Source organism: Orussus abietinus, unplaced genomic scaffold (assembly GCF_000612105.2).
Source record: "Orussus abietinus isolate OABI.00-Male unplaced genomic scaffold, Oabi_2.0 scaffold21, whole genome shotgun sequence".
Classification (NCBI taxonomy): Eukaryota; Metazoa; Arthropoda; class Insecta; order Hymenoptera; family Orussidae; genus Orussus; species Orussus abietinus.
In genome coordinates this window covers 376,119-398,147 of record NW_019396018.1, presented here as the reverse complement: position 1 = coordinate 398,147, position 22,029 = coordinate 376,119, and the positions used below count along the sequence as shown (strand labels likewise).

The following is a 22,029-nucleotide window of genomic DNA, read 5'->3' as shown; positions in this document are numbered from 1 at the left end:
ATGTATTTCCTTTTCTGACTGGCTTTCACCGATTCCGGTTAGTGACCATGATTGGACAGAAAGTTTAAGGGAAGTTTATCTAGGGAAGGGAAACTCCACGGAAGGAATACCAATCCGTTCGTATTCTCTGAATTCCAGCTTGAATTCCGACTTGAAAATTCCATCAGCCACCCAGGGAAGCAGGGATAAATTTTCAAATCCACAGCCGGGTGGAAACTGAGATTTCTGGGGAATTTAATGTCGGTATTTCCGGAGGTCCAGCGGAACATGGGGTTGTAGTACTCTCCAATACCGACGTATAGGTATGTGCACCCTAATGAGGATTAATGCTTCCTCGTGCAAGTTAATCATCGAAACGTGCACTTAATATAGCAAGAAAAAATGTGGAAAATACTCGGCAAGAAATAAATTTTCAAATCGTAGCACTGGAACGTAAGGTGAAAACAGTTTTGGCTCGGAACAAAACATGAAAATTCTATCTCCTAGAGGAGGAAAAAAGGTTCCCATATCTAAGACAAATACCAGAGGTCCAGCTGCTCCCAAGGCAGGTGCAGCGATGCTCAAAGATGAGAACTATGCAACAGGATGCAGTCAACTGCACCCATCGAATACAGAAAACATTCCGATAAACATTTATCAATGCCCTAACGATCCCAATATTTCAAAAATACTTTTTCGAAATACCCGTGCAACCTAAATAACTGTCCTATTTCTGCAGCAAACTACGTGCCGAAAAATAGTTTGTTTAACTTAATCAAGTTTTTGCTGGTTCAACCATAGAATACGGTACGTGATAAAGTTCTGTAGTTGATAATTTTGGGTTGAATGCGTTAAACATTGTCGGATATCACCCCCAATGTTATATTAATTCGGTACGTTTAATCAATATATTTGGTTCATCGACAAAAATGTTTTCACAAATTATCAAAACGATTTAACCGCAACATTTTAACTGATCAAACCAACCGATTTTAGTTGAATTAACTAAAACTCGGGTCCACTCAGCCGAAGCAATTTTTGAGATAAATCAAATGCAGTCCATCGAACGATTTGTTCGTTGAATTAAATTTTGCTCCGTGGATAAAAGACCTTATGAATTATGGTTGTTGATGCATCGCAGCATTCCAAAAATAATTCTCCAAAATACGTCCGCGGTTAAAATGGTTTTCTCCCTTCTACGGTAAATCGTCCAAAGAAACCTCCTGGGTCAAGGATCTCGCTCGATAAGATTCGTACCCAAAAATCGATCTCTTTTGGGAGATTGGTCGGCATTCCAGCGGCCGAGCGAGTGATCGGACTTTCTAGAATCCCGAGGGATCGATTAGGGACATTCTGGAAGATTGGGCCCCCCGAGAACGCGGGGTCGCGGTGGCCCGACTGCTCAAGTATCGGCGCTATGCAGGTCGACGCCGGCTGATGCAGCGTGATGCAGCCCGATGCAGACGCTCTATCGGCCGGCGATAGAAGGAGATAGAAGAGGATAGAAAGCGGAAAGGTCGACGAGTGGAGGCGAGACGGAAGAGGCGAGAGAGGGCTCTCTCTTGCACGTTCGAGCGAGCGGTCTACTCGAGGCATCCCGCGCGCTGCTGCGAGCTGCTACGAGCTGCTACGAGCTGCTGCGAGCTGCTACGAGCTGCCACGAGCTGCCACGAGCTGCCACGAGCTGCCACGAGAAGTACGGAGGTGGTACGGAGCCGTGGAATGCACTCGTCCGATCCCACGGCTTGCCTCCTTCCCCTGGGATGCTAGTACTCCCCGGCTAGCCTCGCTACGAAGTTCGCCGCACGCATTCGATCTGCCAAATGATTCGATCCTAGACGACCAATTTATTCACTTCCCCGCGATTGGCGCCATTCCCCGTTTTTCTCCAATTTTAAACACGCCGGGCCCCCGGAAGGACGCACGCTGGGCCCTTCTAACGTAACAAAATGCACAAATTATGGATTTTTAATGTAAGAGATATAAAAGGACAACCCACGTGGTTTAGTTAATCACTACTGATACATCCATATCAAAAGTATTGAGTCACTTTAGATTCGTAATTCATAATGTTTACTTTTGCGTTAATGGGTCGAAACAAAAAATTGTAAGATTTCATCACAGATCGAAGATATTTCTATATCTGCTTTAAATATATGTCTGCCAGTATTAGTTCGGAATGAGCGGATCTCTTTGCACAAGATAAAGAAGCGTCCATTCAACGTTAGTCCGTACAAAAGAATAGAATTTTTGTATGTTTTGACTCATTACCCCAAAAGTAATCATTATAAATTACAAATCTAAGGTGACAGTATAATTCTATTAGGTTGATGCATAAGAAATGGCCTTTTTTTTATACGTTACGTTACGTGTCAATGAAAACGCCGTTCCTTGAGCATCAACCCAATATATAACTTCACTTGAGACAAACATGACGAAATGGATACAAATTATAATAATACGATAAATATAGTATACGCAGAAAAGGGTATCAGGGTTAACTTAACGGCTGCATATCTTTGCTATTCCATTGCGTAGGCTCAATACTTTTAGTGTGAGTTTATCAAGTAGTATTTATCTTAACCACATAATTTGTTCTTTTAAATTCTTTGAACTTGAAATTTGTATTTTGACCATTCTACTGCCTTGGAGGGCCTCGGTTTGCGTCGACCCCGTTTCCACAAATAGGAAGAGCGTTTTCTTACTGGGATGAGATTCAAGGATTCGAATACTTTCAAGGATTCCTTCTCGGAAAAACGAGACCCTTATCAATGTAAATAAGTCGTTATTAAGGAGAAACGTTACTACGTATAAAATGTAAAAATAATCTTGGGAAGGGTGCTCGAGCCGCAGAACACATGTCCACGGAGCTTACAAAAGCAGGTTAATGACCAATTAGGAGCTTGCGCCGCACCGAGGATTAAACTCTTCCGACAGTGCGAGAAGTTAGACCGAATGGGATAGTTGATGGGCAATTGTATAAGAATAATTTATACCGGAGCTACCCTTTTCACGCGTCCTGAATAATTTGGGGATAAACTTCGATCCTTTTATTTTTCGCTAGGACGATTCGTATCCCGGGAGGTGGAATTTAAATATTTAATAAGACGCGGAGCTGTTTTAAATGTCGAGCTTTACATATTGCACTTTTTTCTCTCTTTCCCCCTGAAAATTAAAAACTGTTCCCGGTAACGCGCGCACCTTACTTTTGCACTACTTTCGGCCGTAATAAGACCAGCTCAACTGTCGGCACAGGTATAAGCTGCTGTGTATCAAGTAGCTCTTCAAGGGAGCTTTCACTTCCCACGATATTAGTTTCAGTTGAGATATTAAAGGGATACAGGGAAATCGCGAGATCGAGAGGAGTTTCATTAAACGAATTTAAAAGCGGACGGAGAAATAAAGAAGGAGTATATTTTTCTCTACCCTCCCCTTCCGAATGCGTTTTATTCAACCCGATCGGACTGTCATCCGTCAAGCGGATCGATTTAATTGGACCAAAAGAATCCGCTCTAAGAGTAGTCGGGGCAGTCCTACGAAGTTCTGCGGAGAGACGGAGTCTTCGACGCGACATGTGAAGTCTCCCGAAGAGGAGCAACCTACCCCTTTAAAAATGTATCGATATTTTAAAGACTTCCGAGGACAAACGTTTTCTACAACTAGAAACAGCGGCACTTAATACGGGACAAATGTATACTGAATTACGAAAAATCCCGGTTGTAAAAGATCGGCCGGGTAAAAGCATTCATTTCGAACATTGTCAAATGCAAACCTATACTAGAACCAGAAATGACGGAACTGAAGGTGAAAAAGAAGGTCAATGACAAATATTATATGTCGAAGGACAACGTTTCTAAGCGAGAATTAGTACAGAAGTATTCAACATTTTGGACTAAACGGCTAGATGAGAAAAGAAATTAGTATAGATGTTAATAAACGTACTACAACGCGCTCTTCTCAAAATCCATATCGTGTATATAAAAGTGACCGAAAATCAATGTACAAAAGTTTCCGAGTATTCCTACACCATATGCTGATCGTCTTTCCATAAAAGTACTTTTCTACGCAACTGTCTATAAATTCGATGCGATCGAAAATTAGTACATAAAACATGAAATCTGAAATTCATAACTTCGAGCACTAAAATCCCGAGGACAGTTGTATACGAAATTTCGATACGTTGCATCTCAAAAGAACTTCGACTGCGCGTCCATTATATTTCGAATAGGTATTTTTAATAGCGTACGTTTCACTTAAATAAGATCCCCAGCTGTAAATATTTTAAAGACGTGAGCAAATTGCGATCGATATAATCACCGATTGTTCTAATAAAATGCTGATTTCTGTTCCAGAAAAGTGGAGCGTTGTCTTGAATATTCTTTTTCCCCCCCTTCATCCCGTCTATACCGTTAGAAATTGAACGAAATTGACACGACCAGATATTTTTAATTAATACCAGATGCTCTGTTACTATTAAATTAATTATTAACAGGGCATCTGGTATTTGGTAATATTGTTAATATTATTAACAGGGCATCCTGGCGAAGGCACGGATATAACGGACTAGCATTCCTGAAGAGGCAGAGCCCCCACCGTTCGGGCTACTTACTTTCAGCTTTTGCGTGTGTCCGCACCGGCAGCAGCAGTAGGACATGTAATCCGGAAGCACTGGCATGAACTTGAGCTGCTCCTGCTGCTGGGAGTACTCGTTGACGAGCTTCCGGTAGTGGACCCTGAAGGCGGGCCTGGTCGCGCTCTGCGAGCCCTTGCCGAGGCGTCCCATAATCGCGAAGAATGCTGCCAGGGTCCTCCTCCTGCGTGCGAATCTCCTCATGCCACGGCGGCCGATTCGGCCGGTTCGCACTCCACTCCGCAGTTTCACCACGCACGCGGGAAGTACCCGCTAAAGTGCCTCTCCTTTAGGAATCGACTTGCTCGAGGAATCCCACCAAATTCCCCTGACGGTACTTCCTGCTCCGGAATGATCCTAGGATCCGGGATGTAAACCCAAATCTCACGTCAAAGGGATAGACTCTTTTGCGCACCTCTACTTAATTTTGATGCCCACCCAAGGAGCACTCTACAGAGGGCCTTGGGAGGGTTGATGGTTGATTTTAAAAAGAGGGATTCACTGTTGGTCGGGCACACTTAGCTTCCGAGGACCCTGAATCGACGGTGGAAAGAATCCGCACACGCGGGAATTGATCTGTCCAAAAGGTTCACAACCGTGAGGAACGCTTCCAGAGTTCTTGGGAGTGATCTTCTCGCCGACTTTTCACCGGGAACTGCAGATTAATACACGGATAGGACATTCTTCTTAGGATAGGTCAGATTCTTCCCTGGGGTTAAGGGCTCCTGGGCATCGTTTATGTCAGCAATTTTTCCATTCATTGGTCGAAGGTGACCAAATGTGACATACTTGGTGGTTGGTCACTTGTCTCGAAGACAACGATTTTCAAGTTCATCGGCTGTTGTGGCTCCTTCGGGGTTTTTGGGGCTAGCTTTCTGACTTAACGAGGCCAATTCACTTCGTTCGTTAATTCGGTGGTACCCGATATGTGGTCGGTGGAACAAGGAATTCAGAACTGTTCCTGGGAGGGATCAGGGCACGAAGAACACATGGAACTTGCCCACTTGTCCCTGGTCGGAGTTGGGTCGTCCTGGAGACTCGGAATGACATGCCCTGCCGAAAGATTCTTCTTTCATCCGGTCACTTGAGAAGATCTATGTCGAAGGGACCTAGGATCTTTTCAGCGAAAAGATTCCGGCACTCCGAAAGTTCCTTTGGGGATCGTCCAGAGAGAACCGTTTGTCCTTCCTCGCCTTGCCGGAGGTATGACCAGGCTGCGTTCCATCGTGACTCGGTTTTACCCCGTTATTCCGTAAGATAATCTTCCAAGATTATCTCCAAGATACCTCAGTTTGTGAGACAATCTTGACGGATCATTTTGGGATCACTTTTTCGAGGCTTGGCTTCCCTTAATTCCATCTCATGGCGAATTTTCCTTCCGAGTTACCTTAAACTTACCCACAGGAAAATCCAGGCCCATGAATCACAAACCACTCAATTCAGGAAAGTCAGAAAGGATCGACATTCAATGAGGATTAATTTGGTTTCCCTTCAACCAGGGCTGGAATTAACGGATACAGAAGCTCGACGAATGATTTTAATTTCCAATAAAAGATGTATGGGCGTTGCCGGACCATTTATTTTCCGTTCACCCAGGAGTTAGTTCCAGTCATTGACAATCTTCTGGGGTTTATTTGGAATAGCTTGCGATCGGAGTAAGTGCTTCAGGGAAGAATCCTCACAGAGCGTGTTAGAAAGTTATTACATCAGTCTCTTAAGCTCTTTGGATGCTAATCCGACCTCTTTCCAGCAGTCAGGGTTTACGATACGTTACAAAGGAACACTATTTGAACTTAGAGCCGACGAGTTTTTGCTCGGCCTCTCTCGTCTGCTATCACGGTCTAATTACAGCGCCTTCCAGGGATCCAAATTCTTGCTTTCCCACGTTCCGGAGCACTCGAGTGCTCTGGACGCTCCGTCTATTCCTGGCGAAGTTGACTCGGTAAAACAGGATGCGCGGCTTGTTTTGCTCCCAAGCGGAAGACGTTACAGAATTACCAGATAAACCTCTCGTCTCCAGGGCATTCCGATGCCGATTACTTCCACTGGAAGATAGTCCTCCGCAGAGGGGCCGATCGAGTCGAGAGACCCGGCACGATCATCGGGAGCCGATTAACAAAACTCGTGGTTAACGAACGATGGGTCCCAAATGCCCGATCAAATCCCAAGACCCTCGACCACTTCCTGGCCAAATATGATATCGAGCACGGTTCGTTCGTTGAACTCGGTCGACTTGGTTACGCGTCTGCAGCTGGTCTGCAGATCCCGGCACTAGACCAGCAGAAAATCCAGCAGGGTCGACCGAAGAACTCCGTTCCAGGCCGGGCAGATCCACGATATAGACCAATTGATCGAAAGTCCTGCACCAGGTCGAGCCGGATCCGGAGCCAGCGGGTTCTAGAGGTGCCAACTCCTGGTTTCCCACGTTTCAGGGCCCTCTTCGTGACGTCTAGTCCCGCCGAGGTGAACTCGGCGAAGGCGGATGTGCGCAGGCTCGGAGGTGCACGTTCCGCATGGCGAGACCGAGCAGGGGAATCAGGAGAACCAGGGGAACCGGTTAACGAGGCCTGGGTCGTCCTGCTCGTTCTCGAAGAGCCTTCGAGGAAGGACACCGAGCCGACTCCTGGCGGGATTCCGGAGCGAGGAAGATGGCCGGTGACGGGACTAGTCGGACCGCATAGCACCTCTCCGGTAGGCGGGAGAGAGAGACTGAAGTGGACTGAAGTCGAAAGAGAACACGCAGCGGCCCACACGGTTCATCCCCACCAGGGCCCTCGCTTCTCCGGGCGCTTTCTTGCTCCAACTGCGGCATTGAACACGTTCAACGGCAGCTGGCGAATACCACCTCGACCACCTCGACTCCGACCGAAGGAACGATCGCGCGAGGGACCGACTCGACCGGCGTTTCGCGTTCTTTGACCTCCCTCGGGTATAGGCATGCGGTTATTAAGAGCGCGACGCCGGCGACTCTCTCGGCGACTCTGCACACCGGAAATAGGAAGACGCCTGCGACCCCGGGTCACGTGCGCTTTTCGATGGGGCCACGTGGCTCCGCTCTCGGCCCGTGTCTTCGATACTCTACTCGAGAGACCCTGCTCGACAACTCGGGTACTATCGATGCGTTAAGTTTATTTCCTCGGTAATATTTAAATGAGACTTTTTATACCACGGTAGTCTGCGTTAGTTCGCATGCCGCGAAAGGGACTCGTTTTGGGAAGCGAAACGCTTCTTCTTTTACAGTTTATTACTATTAACGTTTACTTTTACGCAGAGCTGGGTAGCTAATTTAACTGAATTCAGTTGAAATCGGTATCTAAAATGTAAAATGCCATTGGGTACTTTATATTTTATATAACAACAGAAACTATTCTGCCTTTTCTGTTTTAAATATATTTTTAATTTATTTCCATTTAAAGTTAAATGCAGACGGGCTGAATTGTATATACATATTTATCCATATCAATGCAGCGTGCATATAAACGCGTATATTAGAAAAGAAAGAAAAAAACAATCAAAAAGTTACTACTATCAACTGAATCAATTCTCGAAGTTATTAAACAACACACACTAGTCGAAATAGCTACTTTCGTAAAAGTGATTAAATGTAATTTTGTATTAATCGTATTTTTAAATACAAGCCCTCGCTCAAATACACAAGTTCTCGAAAGTTCTCGATGAAATATTAAAAATTCATTTTGCATTTTTTACTAACCTATTTCGAATATATATTTTATATTTTATATTTTAAACAGAAAACAGGAAACCATTTTCCATTTTACATTTTAAATGGATTTTATTTGTCACAATTTTAAGGCCAACTGTCTCTTGTTACCAAATCGCATTGTTGTTTATCATATGAAATCAAAGAAGAAAATCGTTTCCATTGATTTTCGAGTGAATAGCCCCTCGGAAAGTATTATGTAGCTTCATAAGAATACATTCTAAGGCATGTATTTTCACTATTATACTTATACGTTGCTTCAAATATTACTAGAATAATTTATAAGAGAGAACACAGCTGGTCCATTAATTTGATCACCTTAACTTGGTTTAACTTTTCGGGATTTGCTTTATCAGTTGATTGTATTTCAAATTATACTCATTACGAGGTGGAAAATTTTGTTTACCTTCATAAAGAGTTCTAAGGTGCTCATCAATATTAGCCTCATCTACGTGGTCGGAAACACCATTTAGCACGCAAAAGGGCATACGTTATTAGGAGAGTAAACGCAAGATCTCATAATTTCTTTCCCTTTCCCGATTAAATTATAACTCTCTAGCAAGGCGGTAAAGACAGGAGAACGCATTACGAGACTTTACGAGCGACCGTGAAACCATGTCGTCATCGTTGCTCCATTAATTATTTTTCACCTTCTTTTTGGTATTTCAATAGACCCGATAAAAGGGAGGATCATTTGCCGAAAAGAAGTAAGCATTATAACAGTGATTATTAAATATTGCGCCTAAATTGTAGCGTAGTATTAATCAATTGAATTTCTTGGGAACAGCGGGACTGTTACTTCAATTTCTTTGTATGGAAATTACTGCCAGTGCAGTTAACTAAAACAGGAGCAACCGTTTATAGGTACTAAACTGGTACAAATAAGTATCTACAAACAGTTCTGGATACGTTAACATAACACGTTAGATATCAATCGTGACACAAATTACATTCTCAATGTCAAACCACATTGATTAACTCACGAAGTGACATTTTGCCCGCAAAGTGTTGAACATTGTTCCCATAGATCAGTATCCACGATTGTTAAACAAGTCGTTCAAAGTTGAAAAAATCATTAGTGACAAAAGCAGCCATTACCGCATACTTGACGCTCCTTCACGGTTTTATTTTTTTACAAGCACTTAACCGACACAATTGTCGCTTATTACAATACAAACTCTTTATAAGAAACTCCAGGAAATCCATCGCCCTTTTAACGTTTCTTGTTTTAATAACTTTCTCTTAAGTAAGTCAAAGGCAGGGACCGTAAATTATCAGGAGTTAATTGTTAGCTCAAAATGACATCACGACTACCACTTTGGCAATGCACGCAACAATCACATCCTAGATTTTTGTGCCGTGAAAATAAATTGCCGCAATCGCCAGGATTAAGAATTAATGCCGTGAGTAATCGATTATGCAGATTAGTCCTAAGGATTCAATGAAGACCTTAAATGGTTCGGAGCAGCCATGGAGAGAGCTATATAGGGCGAATTTAGCCTGATTCGTATCTCCTCTTGGAGCGCACTCCCTTTCCTCAGTCTGTTTGCCCACGGCCTTCTAGATCTCCCTGTCTTGCAGCGACCCATTTTTATTCTTGTCAAATGACTTTGTTGGTCAGCCCCCGAAATGCGTTTCTTCTCTTTCACGTCTTCGAAAGAGTTCCGTAAGAGAAACGCCCAAAGAGTTCCTCTGGATGTTGCAAGAGAATACATCTGGAAAGTTTCGTTCGCCTCAGATTTAAGATTAACCCTTTACTTTGTGATTTTCCGTCTGAGCGTACTACTTGGCACGGGTGTAGGTCGTTATTATAAGATCAAGGGGTTAAACGAAAATCTTCTATGATACGGTGCAGCCATGTTGCGTCTTACGAGATAAATATGGATCCTTTGCTCTTCCCCCTTGGAGTACGGAGCTCCCTATCTCGTAGTATCTTCATTCATGTTCTTAATCGCAGCGTTAAATAGCTTTGTCGGCCTCATTTAATCCCAATGGTACCCTTTCCTGTCTCCTAATCCGGGGCAAAATAATGATACGCTCGAGTAACAATGCGACATATTTTATTTCTGAAAACGGAAACTCGGTTTTCCTTGAACACCGTACAAGTCATTATGGAAATTATGCCAGACGTGTACGTATTTTCAGTGCGTGTGACAAATCAACCGTGAAAATTCGACCTCCTTGTAGATCGACCGACGTCCAGGATAAGGACCTTTATCCCGGCTGACACGCAAGACGAATGTTGAAATAAAACGGGGCTCAATTTCAAACACAAGCAGACCAATAAAGTGATTTAATAAGGAAGAAACAATACCGTCCGTGTACACATTGTGCCGGTCACACGACTACGTGGCTGGGTTGGGCAATTCCGTAGTGGAACGCATTGCGAGTCCCGATCATGCCCAACCCAATCACTCAACCGTATGACTGCTACATCATTTGATGGTCCGATTTTTCAGCGCGGTACACATCCCACATTCACGTTTCCATACTTTGCTTCACCGGCTATTTCACAGCGTTGTTATCGGGGATCAAACGTTATTCCGGAAATTTATTCCCCCGAGGAAATTCACCGTATCGAGAAATTACTTTTCCCACTTACTTTCTATTGAATTAATTTTTTAACGAGTCAAACACCGCCAGATGATTAAATTAATTTATATTGAAATAACGAATATTTCGTTGCAAGTAGCTTTGCGTGGGGCCTCGCGTGAATATCGATGAATGTCCTGTTCACGTCCATAATGGGTATATAGAAACACTACTCGTTTGCTGAATCCATCCACTGGAAATAAGAAGGTGATGTTTTGCTTCAAGAATTATGGAAGAATTTATTTATCTTCTTTTATTAATGCTTAACTTTGCAACCACTCAGGTCATAAGTGCCGCCTTGTAGCGGTTGTGTGGACTGGCAATAGGAGAATTTCATTTCAAGTTGCATGGTAATTAGTTATTAATGAATCGAAGCTGTTAACTCGATTCATTTATGTTTTAGGAGTATACTTTATATGGAGGGATGGCCTTCATAGAATAGGTTTCATGCGAATATCGATGAGCGTTGCGGTAATACCCAAGGTAGACGTATACGTACGGTCCAAGTATCCGTTCCCCGAGCCCATCGGACGGGAATAAGGATGTGACGTTCTTTTCGAGGGCCACGTCGTGTAGAGGAGGGGCAGATGTAATAAAAGGTTACAAAAAGCCTGCGGCGGCATACTTTACATAGTCGCACGCCTCCACGCGACTCGCATCACACTTGGCGCGTTCGCTTCTTCGTCGGTTCTCCCACTTCGGCCGGAGCGGCCACCTTCGCCATCTTGGATTCCGTTCTCGCGTGCGATTGGTCGTTTCCCCTGAACCGGCCAATCGGAGCGCGCTTTCCGTTCGAGCCCGCTAATCGTTCGAGATTTCGTACAAAGGTGTTTGAAATTCGAAAATAGTATGGCAAGGTAGGAAATTGGTATAAATGTTAAAAAATATACTATAATGTGCTCACCTCAAAATACATGCAATTATGTATATGTTATGTGATAGAAAATTAGTCTACAAAAGATTTCGAAATTTTGTATACTTACTCTCAATGCCGTATGCTTGTTAACTAAAATTGCGATCACGATTGTATGCAAAATTTCGAAATATTGTACCTTACACAAACGTCGACTACGTATATACTATATTTCGAACAGATATTTTTAATAGTGTAGGTGAAGAGGTCATATTGGTTCCTCTAGTTATCGTTATCAGGGAGGAAATGCCGTGGGTAATCTCATTCTAAAGAGCTGAATCTACTATTGACACGGATATCATCCCATGCAACCTTTGGTAATGTGCCTACTGCCAACGTGCATAGGGTTATTTATGGTTACTGCTATAAATTTCCGAGTGAAACATAAAATAATATATCATTTCTCGACAAGAATCCATCGATATTTACGCCGAGTGGTACCGCTCAAAAATGCGCTCGAGAAACGATGGTGCAGGGCGTAGAGGAGATATGAAAGCCAGTACAGATAGCGTCAATGATAGCGAGATGTTTCCACCTTTTTTTTTTTATTTAATTCACCTATGAAATGGTAAATATCGAATTTAAGACGAATTGCGTGTTTGCGGGATATTTTTTTGCAATTTCTTGGATACCTTCCTAGTCATTATTTTATGGTGAATTCCTGAAGGAGAGAGGCAAAATTATCGCAAATTTATCGGCGTTACCGATGCGTACTGTACGCGCAATGTGGGCGCGTATGTAGGTTTATTTTTCAGGGGAAAAAATATCCCGGCGAGAAACGAACGATTCATCCAGGCAGTACACTCGACGTGTTGCTCAAATATATTCATCGGTCGGAAAACGAAAATATTAATCGAGCGCGGGTATTTATCTGGCGCTAACAACATGGCAAGGGTCATTAAATAGTGATGAATAGGGTCGGCATTTTTTTTTTTAAAGACGCCCTTGTAAGTTTCAACGAGGCCGCGCATACCGTGCAAGTGTGTTAAAAAGGAATATTTTACTTGTCAGAATTTGCTAGAGTACATTCCAGGATTAATGCCTTTTAATCAATACTTCGTTTTCAATTACTGTCTTAGCACCGTTGGAAGTAGTACTAACACGAATCCTCCTACCTTCCTCAGTGTCGTACAAACGACTAAAAAGTGCAATAAAACTAACTACCGCAACCGTAATATCTCGTTTACCTATACACCTAATTTGAACAACTTTCTAGATGTCCCGCCCACGAACTATTATTATTTTGCGACAACTTATTTACGGTAAATATTTATTATAAATAACGATATTCCCGGTTGCAAAAGTGACGAACTATAATCCTCTGAAGCTTCTTTCTTATTTTCAGTCCATCGCAGAGTGTAGAAAATTTGAATAGCAGTTTTGTCTATCTCTCAATAATCGGCAACTCATCCCATAAATTGTTATTATTTTGCAACGATTCATTTGCAGTTAAAAAATTAGAAATGACGGCACTACCGGTAGCAGAAGTGGTGAATTTTAAATTCTCTGAAATTCTTTTTTATGCTCGGTCCACCGCAGGATGTAGGAAATTTGAATGGTAAAATTTGTTTTAGCGAGGCTTCATTGTTTATTTTGCAGGCATCCTGGAATGTCGGTGGCGAGGAAGAGACTACACAGGAAGTCCTACTTGCTATGCACACCACTCCCGGGATATCGGGTACGTAATGTTAATACCGTGATTTCGCCCCGGATGCGTGCGCGGGGAACTGCAGGGCATGCTACTGTATATACACATTTCCTCGCACTCGATTAGATGCCACCTTGTCAGTTCCAGCGGTTTCAGGGTTACAGATGCACGTATGGTAATTGCGCGTGCGAAGCAAGGAGTTGATAACAGCTGCGCACTAATTTCATACGTTCCACTAGTGGAATTCCTGGAGTAGCAGATTAATTGTATATGCGGACAGAATTATACGTTTCGGTATTGTGTGGGTCGCTTCGGAAACACAATAATTCATCGCTTTAGAAAGTGGGCACAGCCGTGATCTTGTCGCCCATATATCTGTCCGTAATTCTTGCTATTCTCATTCGTGCACTTATGATTTCCATAATACAGATGTATTCGACCTCGCATGTAGGTCGTGATCGATGGGTCGCTGACAAATTAAAATTCTGCGCAAACCGATTAAAAGCGAAAATAACACATTCATTTTTTAAGTGGACCTCACCTTTTAATCCATTATATTGTCGTCAGCAGCTATTTTGTAAATGGTAACTTATGTACCGCACGAGACGACACTGGATAATATTTACAAATCTACGTACACGAAGTGCAATAGATATGGATGAAACGAATTAAGCGATTATCCGTTAGAAATAATTTTTTTTACATTGGATTTCTTTTTAATTCTTTGAGACGTGTTTTACGGTTCAGGACGCAACCGGAAGACGAGTTTCATTCCGTGATAGAGTAATGATAGTATCCTGAATTGACCTCTTCTTCCCAGCTGTGCACTCGATTCTTGAGACTCGTCATTTGCCGATCAGGTATCTTTATCGATCCAGTTAAATCGAGTTCAAAGTCGCAGGAGAAATAAAAAGAAGCAATTGCGGCTTACGGCCGGCTGGGTTATTTGACGCTCACCTGTAATCAGATCCGTTCGAAGGTGAGTACGTCATCTGGTGGCCAAATGCCGCAAAGTATCCGGGGAGTATTTTCTTTCGAAATCTCGATACCACTGTGTACACAGGCCCAGGTAAGTCTGTATAACCCGAATTCCTCGACTCCGAAACCGGATATACAGCTAACCTTATGATCGCGGTACTTTAACCGACCGTTGCGTCCAAAAATAACTCCAAACACTTTCAGTCCAACATCCTGCCTGATATTAATAGATAAATTACCCCGACTAGGTACTTTTCCCGATCTTACTTCAATCGGTAAACGTTTCGAGGGTTTCCATAATGACAAATTTGGGAACTACGAATACACATCGAAAATGTTTGCTATACCCCTTTGGACATGTACCATTTTCTGTACACAAGAAATGACTAAAACCTAAGAGTTCTTGGCCGTGAATGGCGCAAAAAAAAGTTACGGATATAGTATTACGATTTTTCATTCGTTAAGTTATTGCCTCAAATTTGGTGATTTTACTTCGACAGTGTAGTACCATTTCGGTGGACCGAAAATCGTTTCAGGACTCTCAATCCTGGATGATCCCAGTCGCGGATGGCGCGAGCCGTCCCAGGTATTAATATCCTTTATGCACGACAAGTTTGTCCTATGAAAAAGTTCAATCTGAAAAGTGCTATTTCGATTGACTAAGCCCCTAGACAGAGTCAGGCATAAAGTTCGAAGTGCAAAGTCTGCTTCCCAGCCCCAAACTCCTGTCTTCTCTAATATCGGCCGCCCCGAACCTCAGACACACCAGTGTCTTTCAGACAACAGGAAGAGGCTTTTAGATTGCGACCTTAGAGGGGGAATGGATGGCAAGGAGGAAGAACAAAATCTCGGGAACGTTTCGAGTACGCCGAAATTTCGACGTTGAACTTTCTTACTTTTTTCATGTCCCGCGTCCGCGGCACTTCTTTCCCCTTTTCCCTCCCTAAAATTCTTTTCTTTTTTCAGTTTTCCAGGCAGACACGGATAAGTGCGACCAATGGCCAAATCGACCTTATAATTACTGTTTAAAGTTTTCTGAAGTGAAACTTCTTATGAGACGGTAGTACGCATAAGTATGCGTGCTAACGAAAGGGCACTCGATTTAGAAAGCGAAATGCTTTTTTTGACAGTTAATAATTATTTACATTCATCTTTATATTGCAATATTAAAATAATTTCCGGAAACATTTTCGTTAGGGTTAGTGCGTTATTCTCTGCGTCAATCATTGACATTTAGAATGAAATAAAATAGGAGAAATAATACATAAAAATAATGATGTCCGGAACAACCAGTACCGAATGCATAAGGACATTTCTGGGAAAAATAATGAAGGATAATGAATAATATCTAATAATTCTCTTTAAGTATCACTTCGATGCCACGCATCGTTCTTTCTACTTTCCTGAAATATTGGAATATTTAGATAATGGATTTGTACGTAGAGGTATTCGGACGGAAGTGCAGCTAGGTGCATTACCGGATGAAAAGTGAATCTCCTAGTGCTTTTGACTTTTTCAGCCCTGGGCAAATGGATTCGCGTAACGACGAAGTGAATAGGTCGAACCCTTGGTGGTTCAGCGTAAACTTGTAAGTTTAAAATCGGGATGAATAATTCAGGAACACCCTGAGCCGAATAATCGATATACATGGGAGCTCAATGGGCGAATCTAAGTCGCCTGCCTTGCGAATATATACTCTCGATCGGCACTAAAGTGGCACGGATGGTTTACGACGAGATGCGAACTGCACGCTAAGCGGATTCTCTACTTCGTTTTTCAGAGCTTCCAGTTCTACAGCTCCGCGGTATTTCCCTTTTTTTTCCCCTTCGATTCGCCTTTTTCCCCCTTTTTTCTTTTACGGCGAACGTCTAAGACATATTAAGGAGCAGCGACATTTTCATTACTCATCTCGGGGGCCACATAAAATTGAATACGGTACTTGTTAATGTAAGCACGTTGGCACGCTTAAACGGCGCTATTAATCTCCGGCCGAACCCGTGTACCCTGACGAGCAGGTGGATCTTGGAAAAAGCCTCGATATTTCCAGTTTAGATTGAAAACTGCGTTAATGGAGATTTTTTCCATGTCTCCGGGATGCCATTAACTGGGAAGGGGTTCTCGAAGGTTACCAACTTTCCTGCCAGGTTTCAGGGAATAATCTCTCCGGGAATTTCTTGCAAGCCTGGCACTCTTAGCCGACTGCAAAAGGATGTCGAGTTATTCCCTAAAAAATCGGATAAAAATGTTTTTCAATGCGTTTTTTGGCCCGATCGAGGGAACGGAGAAAGTCGTTCGCGGAAACGTTCCAACTTCTGTAATACTGCTCTTGCATCTCGCAGTTTTCCTGGCTTTTGACCGGCAACATTCATGCCACTTCTCCTGTCGGTCCCAAGTTCGATGTACACGCGCATACCTCCGCGGAAACAGCTGAAATAGCAGATCGCAACTTTGCGGGCGTATATTTTCCGAGCAAACTTTCCCGGTAGCAGCCCATTAAAGTCGGTTAGTTCTGGCAGCGTCTTTTTCCAATTTCCTCCGAGGGCCGATCGAATGTCGTGCCCGAGCAAAAGATTCGTCGGAAAGTCAAATATCGCGGAGGCTCGTTTGCGGAGTTCATTAGACCTCGGTTTTGCGCACGAGTTGGTGCATTAGCGGAGGAAACCGCCTCTCGCAGGAATATTTCTTGGGGCTCATCTTGTTTGTTCGTTCCATTGACATTGGATGGATCCTCGGACATTTTTTGGACACGCGAACGGAGACGTCGACGACAAAGCGAAGCCGCCATTTAACCGTTTGACCGTACTTGTATATATTGTTGAGCAGGATTTAAACATCGGTAGAAATTTACAAAGACCACGACTTCTATCTGATCATTTAGTTTGTCGATTGAAATTTCAGTCTCATTTAGTTCATTACGAACCACAACATTCATTTTTTACGTTAGAACCTCCAAGAATTCGGAACGTTTTAATTGAATCAAAGCTTGAAAAATCTCAAAATGGAATGGTTATCGAATTGGAAGCAGGAATGGTAAGCGATTCAGAAACAGGAATACATCGAAAGCGCGATTCGCCGGACTCATCCTGTTTCTTCGTCTCTTTGACGTTGGCTCGGCTGTCGGGTTTGTTTTGCAGAGACGTTGGCGACGAAGTGAAGCTGTGAATTAACCGCGGTGTACGCCGTGAAATCCAAAACCCGACACCGGACACGCCACAAGAGAGGGAGAGAGAGAGAGACTGGAAGAACACAGCCCATTTCAAAAAAGAAAACCTACGGCGAACACGACGACCCGTGCGAGCGCGTACATGATTTTTCTGAATGTCTGAATGCTTCTAGACCTCGATGATACATTTACGTCGATCTGGATAACGTTCCCGATGCGAGCTACTGACAGGCCAGAATCAAACAAGTTTGACGTACAAGAAGTCAGACACTTGACATGAACGAGTAACATTAAACTTCAATACAACCCGCGGGCCTACAAAATCGAAACACCTAAAAATAAAAATCCCGCAAGTCAGAGGCTAACATGTATTGTTCAGGATAATGTGAAGCAATTAGTGAGTTAAATTATTTAAAAGAAATAGAATAATAGATATTTAAAAAATGTTGAACAATGTCGTTATTACATATGCACGATTTTTGTTTCTGGGTAATGCAGTTATTTAGCAAGCGGGGTACACGCTGCAACATTTGAATTTATGCGAAAGTAGACTTTCAAATTACGTGATCGCAGGAGTTATTAGTTTTCATTTTAGTTTTCATTCGGTAAGGTAATGTTATTCTGACCTTTTAAATCATTTGTGCCCGAGTGAGACTTTATGATGCGTTTAATGCCGATTTCCGCGTAATTTCATGCGGAGTTTACGCGAAGCGAAATCCCGAGGCCTTGTGACAGTCAATTCGTCGAGTTGTCGAGTCCTAGGTGAATTACGTCAAAATTATATGTCATAGACAGTATCTGTCCACTGCTCGCAACGTTAAGCCACTTTCGGCCATGCGGTAATCGCTCAATTAGCCAAAATGGCGGAGCTACACGTCTCAATGCAAATCCCTTTGGCCCCGACTGATTGCCCTCTGGCTCTGATCGATAATCGAAGGAGGAGAGGTCCGTCCTCTGTGTATCTTGGGTGGGATTTGTTGCGTAATCTCGCACAAAGCGAGCGATTCAATTAGTAATTAATTAATAAATCAATCTCGAGTATCGGGAGCATCGGGGCGAAAGTGAACCGATGTGTGCCGTCGATTCTTCAATAATTGCGGGATGCCTGCATACTCCCTTCCCACTCTCGCTTCCAATAAAAAGAGCGTTTTATAGCTCTTTTTCAATTTAATTTAGCGAGCCGTAATAGTGTCTGACTAACGAAATCCAGAAAATAGCTACCTTGAATACCAGGGAACAGATACTCAGCGGTTCGATACTTAAAATGGGTTTTCTATCGCACCTGTCAAATTAAACCAATAAGAAAACCACTAAAATAAATAAACACCAGCCTTCTCCCCCTTTTCGTATATACATAAAATATTTGATTTGAAGTTTTATTTTGAAAACGTTCCAAGAATTTGATAAATGTATATACAAATTAAATATTAATCGATGCAAATTTCCTTTAAGTTCCTCATCCATCGATTAATTCAACCAATTGCTCACATCAGCGATAAACCATTAACCTACCTACCCAAATCCTTCTCTAACATCCACTTCATAAAATGGCGGATGTCGTATCTTTTGATGAAACGCTCTTGCAACGAAAAACCTACTTGCGGACGTCACGTTTTTCAACAACAAATAGAGAAAGAATGTTTGTAAATAAATTTCAAGAATGATATTTCACGGAGGTCGGAACCACTACATTCAGGTGGAACGATATCAAACGATTCGGCACCTCTAGTTTAGAGAAAAGATTCACAAAACGAGACCCTTCAGGTACCACCTTAAATTATTTCATGCGATGGCTAATATCCTTTAAGATGCGCGAATCTCCCAGGAAATCTGCATTTCCAGAGTTATTAGGAAACCGGTGCAGGCTCGGTCGGCTTTACCGAGCGACATAACCTCACTCGGGCCGTGTTCGCGAAACGTGACGTCTGTCCGCTGCACGCGCGCCGTTCTCCGGATATGGGCCGAAGCTCCGAGAGGATGTTGGCTCGTTCGACGTTAGTCGTCGCCCTCGACGATACGTAAGTCGATACCGTCTGGAAGCAGTTGGAGAACCAATGGCAGAAACTAACCGGACCACGGGAAGGGAGCTGCGAACCACAAGGAGATACCAGCACGAGGGACGTCAACCTCTTTCGTCTCTGGCTCCTCGAAAGGGGAACCATCCACCGCGAACTTCGGACGATATCGCGACATGTCCCTCTTCTCACCTACTTCGACCTCCACTTTTACTTCCCTTTCTTTCTTCTATTTCTCGCCGTCGCATCTGACACGTTTTATTTCTTTTTGGGGTCCTACATGTCGGACGTATCGCAATATGACACCGGCTAAGATGTGTGGTCAATCTCAAAGAAGAGGAACAAAGTGCTAGGCACTGATCTGCATTCTAAATGAACAGCGGATATCAATTTTTTTTCATACGGAGAGGTGTGACGAATTCCGAGGGATTATTCACGCAGGAAATCATGGATTTTACTGATGGAAATCACGTGGAAATTAGCTGGAAATCGCAAGCAGAAATCACTGGATACATCTTTTGAACTACGCGCTGTTTTTGGCGCATTCGCAAGTATTACAATATTAGTCCACGTGTTCATCATCCGGGGCGCATAGTCTCTTTAAATTTTAGACCATATATACCTAGACTTCGCTTTGCAATGGTAGGGGTAAATCCAAACTTACCCCATGAGGTTACCGCTTACTCACCCGGTTAAAGCCATTTTGTTTACTGAACATTTTTGAGTCGAAGATCCAATGCGAGGTCTACATATACATGGTCTAAGCTTTAAATCGTCACGTCATTTTGTGGGGTAGCAGCTATTCAGTTAACGCAAAGATTATTCCTGTAAGGACTGAACGTCCATAAGAAGTTAACCCAATCCGAACTAGAGTCGAAAGCGAAACTTATGCCTATTTTTGATCGATGTTCCAAATTTCGTAGGGGATTAAGCGAAAGGATGGGAAGATACCATCAAGAGGGACGTAGAGCTTCTTCGCCTCCGGATCATTAGTGGAGATCCAGTCTTTTCACCAAGTCCAACTTTTGTGCCGCGGAGCGGCGTTCAGGCGTCATTCCTGATGTGTCAAGACCAGCCAGCGCACTTTTGCATCAGCCACCAGATCCTATATACGTTGCATCGTGGAATGCATCATGGTGGCACAATGGACGCGGCAACCACAAATACCTGTCTACCGGGATTTGATGTGCAATAACCGGCGCTGCTTCCAGTAGCTACAAAATCCTTTTCAGGCCGTTGATGTAAGGCTCGGCCGTCGTTTCTGACACTTCTGGAAGAGGCGGCGGAGTCGGAGGTTTCTGCATCGGCTGTATGCACGCGTGTCAACGACCGGTCGATTACTGCAGCCCAATCCCTCACCGTAACAGGTCTTCGACTTCTGGTGTTACCTCGTCGTCGTGCTTCTGCGTTATGGCGGTCTTTTATCCGGGTCGATCGACGCTCGCGTTGATTCCTCGTGGGCGATTCGAAAGTCTTGATTAATGGTGCTCGTTTCGAAGCTACGCCGGTATTTAGTATCACGAGGCCTATTAAGGCCGCTACGGTTTATTCGAGACCTCGCCGAGCCTATCGCAATTGGCTGCCTGCTCGTCGCTGGTATTCTATCAAATGTTTTGTAACGAGACACCGGTAGACAGGGATAAATATGTAGCATGTAGCGGGGAATCTTTATCGAAAACGGGTGTCGAGCCTTAAGCGGCACTTCTGGGCTATCGAGCATGAACTTCGTTTCCATGAAAACCTGCGACCTTAATATTTACCACGCGGGTAAATCCGAAGATGAACCAGGTTCCGTGAAAACATTGTTCACCCCATCGGATCAGGACCTCGTTTATAGATCTTCCTGAATTAAATAAAAATCACGTTCATATTGATCCCAGGTAAAATCATGAAAAGAATGGAGGTGGTCGGCACGCGCGTTGCAAGTTAAACTTAGTTAACGATAATTATTAGACATTAATAATTCCCATTTTTACACGAAATGCTCTTAAGCGTTTGGTTCTTGCTTTTGGAATAATTATATTTATTTTGTTATTCGTATTATTTTCATTTCGTTGTAAACGTCGGTATTTAGCCGAGAGAGTGACGCACTAACACTTAGGAAAATGTCTACGCAAATTGCCAAGACTCCAAAATGCAGAGATGTATACAAATCGTGACGAACCGAAAAAAGAAAATTTCCGCAAACTGTGTCTATTTCTAAACATTCTAAAATACAAAAATTAATGTAGATAGTAATTAGCTGAAAAGGGAAAGATAGAAAGTATTTTCACTTTCCAAGACGAGTATTTTTCATAACGTGCAAACTTCGACGTACCACCGTGCCACAAGGAGTTTTCCTTAAAACTGCTCCGAATGAAGACTTCGGCAGCGGGTTTCGAGGTCCCCAG

General features: G+C 43.2%; 1 protein-coding gene across 8 annotated transcripts in view; it reads right to left on the bottom strand.

Annotated features, from left to right (window-relative positions):
* LOC105697685 (tensin-4) overlaps positions 1-22,029 on the bottom strand; it is a 216,243-nt gene that overhangs the window by 31,859 nt on the left and 162,355 nt on the right. Inside the window, exon 1 of one of the 8 annotated variants that reach the window (XM_012421255.1) lies at positions 4,589-4,643. The exons of the other annotated variants lie outside the window; for them this stretch is intronic. Within the exon in view, the coding sequence (XP_012276678.1) occupies positions 4,589-4,633 (45 nt within the window). The 5' untranslated portion in view covers positions 4,634-4,643. Of the gene's footprint in view, positions 1-4,588; positions 4,644-22,029 lie in introns of those variants that run through there. 8 annotated transcript variants of the gene reach the window in all.